Source organism: Kogia breviceps, chromosome 16, assembly GCF_026419965.1.
Source record: "Kogia breviceps isolate mKogBre1 chromosome 16, mKogBre1 haplotype 1, whole genome shotgun sequence".
Lineage (NCBI taxonomy): Eukaryota > Metazoa > Chordata > Mammalia > Artiodactyla > Physeteridae > Kogia > Kogia breviceps.
In genome coordinates this window covers 6,159,510-6,165,509 of record NC_081325.1, presented here as the reverse complement: position 1 = coordinate 6,165,509, position 6,000 = coordinate 6,159,510, and the positions used below count along the sequence as shown (strand labels likewise).

At 53.4% G+C, this 6,000-nt stretch overlaps 1 protein-coding gene across 1 annotated transcript; it reads right to left on the bottom strand.

Moving 5' to 3' along the window:
• Window positions 1–513: 513 nt before the first annotated feature.
• Window positions 514–3,046, bottom strand: RASL11A (RAS like family 11 member A). The gene is made up of 4 exons (XM_059042113.2): window positions 2,777–3,046; window positions 2,350–2,406; window positions 2,172–2,251; window positions 514–1,237 (listed from the first exon to the last, which is right to left on the bottom strand). The coding sequence occupies exons 1-4, from the start codon at window positions 2,898–2,900 to the stop codon at window positions 770–772; spliced, it is 729 nt and encodes a 242-aa protein (XP_058898096.1). The 5' UTR covers window positions 2,901–3,046; the 3' UTR covers window positions 514–769.
• Between the last annotated feature and the right edge of the window lie 2,954 nt (window positions 3,047–6,000).

The following is a 6,000-nucleotide window of genomic DNA, read 5'->3' as shown; positions in this document are numbered from 1 at the left end:
AAGAGCTGTAAAAGCCTGGACTAAGGCAAAGAGATGCTTTAGAGAAAAATAGGAGAGAGAATTGACAGACCGGGTGCGACATTGGTTAGGGTAAAGGAGACAGAGAGGGATGGAGAATTTTCGGGCAACTGCAGGGGGGTGCACTTACAATGGGAATGCTGGAAGGGGGGGTGTTTTTTTAATACTGGTGGAGAGGATAAACTCCCATTTGCACCAATAATGTTATTCATGTCGGTAATTTTTAGCATCTGCGCACAATGAACCCCTTCCTCTGAAAATCACATCGTGTCAGTTTCATGCCTGGGGCAAAGTGCCCTAACTAAAGAAACCCTGCAGTTACTCAAATCCCTTTCCTCCTCCACAGACTGTCCTTTCTCCCACACCAGATTCCCTCTGCATCAACCCCTCCCTGCAGGAGCCACCAATCAGAGTTCAAACTGGGGGTAAGCCTGGAGCAGTTCTGGGCTCTGGTGCAAGTATGATTTCTATAAAAAGACATTTAAAAACAAGGAGCAATGTTGCCATTTGCCTTTAATGGAAAAGTGGCTAGCAGTTACAGTTTTAAAAAAATCTTTCATTAAAAAAAAAAACCTCTATCCAACTTCTAGGCAATCACCATTTGAATTTTCAGAAATACACATACACTTGAAAACCAATAGTTTGTATAAAAATAAACTCTGAATGTGTGATTAAAAAGGGTGACCCGCAGTCTTCTCAGCTGCATGAATGCGTGATAAAAAGGGGACGAGTCCATCCAGTGGAGATGGGTCTACCCCAGGGCGGAGGGGGCCTTGGCCTTGGAGGAGAGAGCCTGCTTGAAGCGCCTCTTCAGGTCCTGCATGTTGGGAGAACGTGGCCGGGGGATGATGGAGGCTCTTCTCCTCTCCCCACCGAGGCTGTGCAGCTTGCTCACTTCTTTGCAGAGATGCTGAAACACATCACAGACATCTTCGTAGTTTTCACTGGTGGAAATTTCCAGGAACAGGCTGCCCAGCTCGTTGGCCAGTTGGATGCCGTCACGGGTCTGCACCTGTCGGGCGTGCAGTAGGTCCCCCTTGTTGCCCACGATGATGACGGGGGCTTTAGAGTCGGGGTGGACCTTCCGGATGTGCTGGTGCAGGGGGCGGATGGACAGGTAGCTGTCATAGTCCGTGATGGAATAGACCAGCAGGAAACCCTCCGCCCACTGCACGCACTTGGACAGGGAGTCGACCGCCGGGCTGAGGCTGTCTTGGACCTGAAAAGAGCAAAGTGAGCCCGGATCAAGGAAGCCCTCGGTGGGAGAAACTGGAAAGAACATCAAAGCCACCCTTGAAAAAAACGTTTGAAAAAGAAATCACATATATAGTTTCAGATTCTGCCCAGCTTCTGCAGAAGGAGGCTTTTGACATGGAAAGAGCCAATTCGCAGGCAAGCTCCCTGCCTGGGTTATTTTATTAGCTGTTACCGACACATTACTTTTAACCCCCTCGCTTGGCAGGTAGCCTGGGATGAACCAGTCTGTGATGACTTCAATGAGAACTTCAACTCAGGATGGCGCAATTTGTAGGGAACTAACTCAGAATAAACAGAACTTTGAAAATAAGCCAAGATAAATATCTATTCCCCAACCCATAAAAATATTTTTAGCATGTCTTTCTTGAGAATGTTACAGAAACAAATTCCTTCTTTCTGTTCTTCCACAAGACCTTTCCTCCCTAGAAGGGAGAGCAATTAGTAACTTGTTAATCAAGTTACCTTCCTGACTGCTTGCCATGGGGTTATCGGATTGGAATTACTGAGAGCAACAGCGAGAAACAGGTGCACTTCAGCAGTCCTCGCTAGGGGAGAAGACCCTCTCCAGAATCCCACCCCCATAGTTTTGTTCCGGGTTCCAAGGCTGAGCTGCTTCTGACAGAAGTGGTGGGACCCGTGTAACCAGTGATGCCCCGGCCAGGGCTGCGAAGAGAAGTTAAGCATCTCTTCCCCTTTCCGAGGTGGCAGACAGGAGAAGGCGGCCTCTATGACCATCCACTCTCCCCGCCCCGCATCGTGGACGGTTTCTAACACCCCAACGACCGGCCCCCCCTGGGCACGGCACACCCCTCCATCTGAACGCGTAACAGGCGTGCTGAGCCACCTCGCTCGGGCGTTTGGAAGCGGAGGAGACGCCTGCTCTCCGCAGTCCTTACCTGGATGCCCCCGGGAGTGTCCTGGATCTGCAGGGAGAGCTGGTCTCCCTCCACGCACACGAGCCGCGAGTACAACTTGCCTGGAGAATGCAGGAGAGTTGAGTTTTAAATTCTCACACTCTCCTCAGGAAAAAGAAAATCAGAGCATGCAGCCTCAACAGAACCAAACGAACCTAACCTGTGTTCGGCTCATAATCGCCAATGAATCTCTTGGTCAGGAAGCGCACAATCATTGCTGAAAAGGAAAGAGGAAAACCAGCTGAAGGACTAGGACGAGACGGTCAAACCGGGACCGTCTCGGGGAAATGGGGGCGTGACGGGCCGCAGTACCGCGGAGGCTGCCTGCATCCTCAGGCTCCGCAGGGCCAAGGGTGCGGCCGCGGCCTCCGCGGGGTTTGGGGCGGGTGCGGCCGGGGGTGCGCTACGCGCCGCACCGGCGCCCATTCTCCAACAGGTGCCCGCCGGCGAGGGCCCAGGAGTGCAAGGTCCGGGGAAGCGGCGGGAAAGCAGGCTGGCGCGGGGAGGCCGGCAGCGGCCTGGAAACGTCCGGGCCCCCCTGCGCCCTCCCCTCCGCCGGGAGCCCCCGCTCTCCCCGGGGCGCTCACCGCTCTTGCCCACGCGGCCGGCGCCCAGCACGGCCAGTTTGATGTCCTTGGGCAGGAGGTAGTCGGAGGAGGACTCGGGGATGGGCGCGAGCAGAAAGTGTCCGGACATGGTGGGCGGCCGCATGGAGCGCGCGGTCGAGCGCGGGGACACCGGTGCGCGGGGACCTCGGCCGCCGGCGCGGCGGGCCGGGCCGGCGGCTTTTAAAGGGCTGGGCGCGCCGGGGGCCCCGCGGCCGCCTCCGGCTCCTCCTCTTCCCGCCCCTTTCCCGCAGCGGCGCGGAGGGGGCGGAGCCGGAGAGCCCAGGGCACCGTCACCGCGGCGCGCGCACCCGCTTGACGTGCTTTGCCGGGGGCCTACGCTGCTCCGGCCTCCGGGCCCCGGAGATCCGGCCTCCGCTGTGCCTGCGTTAGCCCTGGCGGCCCCCTCCATCCTGCAGAGGCGAGACCGGGTCACTAGACCAGAGATCAGAATTATGAGCTGGGGGACGAAAGAAAGGAAAAATGCAATCGGTCGGACGCTTCTGCAACAGTGGGAAGGATAAATTCCTGTCGAATGTTGCCCTTTTTATTTCTGAACGGTGCTGAGGGGTAACATTATTAGGATAAAGAGCCCTGACTTAGTATCGGCATAAGGGAGTTGCAGACACTGTGACCTTGCTCCAGATTTGCGAAGGCCCCTTGGGGACAGTCACTGTCTACAGCTCAGCCTCCGAACCCAGCCCCTGGCTGCTGGTGCTGGCTGAGCTGACTCATTAGCGAGCACTCAATAAGCTAATTGAGAGCTCGGTTCCGGACTAATTCTCCACCAGACACCGTCCTATGACTTGAGTCATGCCTTTGCTTCATCATTCAAGTACTTATTTCTAGGTGTAAAGCGGAGTTTAGGGTGGGCGTGGAAGTGGTAGGAAGAGGACACAAAAGCAAAATCTGGCCAGTCTTGGGTTTCGGGAGCCCACAGTGGCAAGGCAAAAAAGGCTTGGGATTCTGTCCTTGCAGATTAGACCTTCAGGCCTCTGCCTCTTGTGCTCCAGCCTCACAGGTCCAATTGCCTCTTGGACAGCCCCACCCTCACTCACCCCTTTCTCCGTCTTGCTTGTATCGGTTAGCTTTTGCTGCCTGACAAACTGCACGAAACTTACTGCCTTGAAACCGCAATCCCTCACGGTTGCTCACCAGACTGTAAGTCAGCGCAGTGGTTATCCTAATCCAGGCCCGGCTCAGCCGATGTTGGCCGCAGGCTTTCATTCTTCCATGCAACTGTAGAGAGCTGGCAGCAGCGGGCTGGGGGCCATGGGTGGGGGCTGGCTGGTGGCTCCAGATTGGTGTCCTCAGGCAGCTGGCCGGCAGCCGGCTGCGGTGGTGGGAGGCGCAGTGGCTGAGCCACGTTTCTCCTCACCCAGAAGGCAGTCCGGGATCATGGTGGCTGGGCAGAGTTCCAAGAGAGTGAGTGGGAGTGTAACAGGCCTCCTGAGACCTCGGCTCCAGGGGGGAACCCATCACCCCTGCTGCCTCCTGTTGGCCAAAGCAAGTCGTGGTGCCAGCCCACATTCCAGGGGCGGGAAGTGCACTCCACTCCTTGGTGAAGAGGGCTGCAAAGCCACATTTGAAAGGGCTGGGATGCAGAGATGGGTAGGAAAAGAGGTCCGTTTTTGCAGTCGACCACACCGATGTGTGCAAGTGTGCCTCCATCCGCCCAGTAGCCCAAGCCAGCGACCTGTGTGCCAGATCCCTGAACACTCGTACCCAGCTCTCGGTTCTGGCCACTGAGAGGCCTTGACTCTAACCCCTCTCGCTTCCACATGGATTAATCACCAAGTTCCATCATTTCTTCTGCCTCCATTTCTTGGTATCTCGTCCTCTCCATCCCTCCTGCTCTCTTTGCTTCTCACTTGAAGAACCCTGAAGCAGACCAGGAAGAGAGGGTGACTGGTTTCCTTGCCCCTCGCTCGGGGGAGCCTCCTCTGGTCACTGCTGCCACCCCCAGCCCTGTATCCCAGTTACTCACGCTCAGAGCACCCTTAAGGCAGCACTGATCCCAAATGACATTACTTTCTGGTGGAATATTGATTTCATGTCTCTCTCCCAGAATGCAGGGCCTCTAGCCTGTGTCTTCAGTGCCCAGCACATAGTGGCAGCTGGGGCTCATGAGGTCTTTAACAAATGTTAGTACACTGACAGACTTTCTGAATGAGTGGTGTCTTCACTGTGTGAACTGGAGAAGATGGAAGTCACATGTGTAACCATTATCCCAATACCTAGGTTCTGAGAGCAATAAGCTCTCAGGAGAAAGTGTTCCAGGGAACGTCCTGAGCTGAACTACCTTACTACAGCTGTACTGTCCTTTGGTTCAGCACAAGGCAGTGCCCTTCTGTTCAACTTCAGTTTGACTGGAATGACTTCAAGCCTGGAACCTCCTTGCCTGACTGGGGAAAAGTCACCATAAAGACAGTTACTAGATTCCATATATGTGTTAGCACACGGTATTTGTTTTTCTCCTTCTGACTTACTTCACTCTGTATGACAGACTCCAGGTTCATCTACCTCCCTACAAATAACTGTTTCATTTCTTTTTATGGCTGAGTAATATTCCATTGTATATATGTGCCACATCTTCTTTATCCATTCATCTGTTGATGGACACTTAGGTTGCTTCCATGTCCTGGCTATTGTAAATAGAGCTGCAGTGAACATTTTGGTACATGACTCTTTTTGAATTATGGTTTTCTCAGGGTATATGCCCGGTAGTGGGATTGCGGGGTCGTACAGTAGTTCTATTTGTAGTTTTTTAAGGAACCTCCATACTGTTCTCCATAGCGGCTGTATCAATTTACATTCCCACCAGCAGTGCAAGAGTGTTCCCTTTTCTCCACACCCTCTCCAGCATTTATCGATTTTTTGATGGTGGCCATTCTGACCGGTGTGAGATCATATCTCATTGTAGTTTTGATTTGCAAAGTGAGAGAGTGGCATGGACATATATACACTACCAAACGTAGAACAGATAGCTAGCAGGAAGCAGCCGCATAGCACAGGGAGATCAGCTCGGTGCTTTGTGACCACCTAGAGGGGTGGGATAGGGAGGGTGGGAGGGAGGGAGACGCAAGAGGGATGGAATATAGGAAAATATGTATAACTGATTCACTTTGTTGTAAAACAGAAACTAGCACACCATTGTAAAGCCATTATACTCCAATAAAGATGTTTTTGTTTGTTTGTTTTTTAAA

Coding starts and splice junctions, on each gene's coding strand:
- RASL11A (XM_059042113.2), bottom strand. CDS start 2,900: ATGCGGCCGCCCACCATGTCCGGACACTTTCTGCTCGCGCCCATCCCC. Junction 2,407..2,776: donor CGGCCGCGTGGGCAAGAGCG/GTGAGCGCCCCG, acceptor TTTCCTTTTCAG/CAATGATTGTGCGCTTCCTG. Junction 2,252..2,349: donor CGATTATGAGCCGAACACAG/GTTAGGTTCGTT, acceptor TGCATTCTCCAG/GCAAGTTGTACTCGCGGCTC.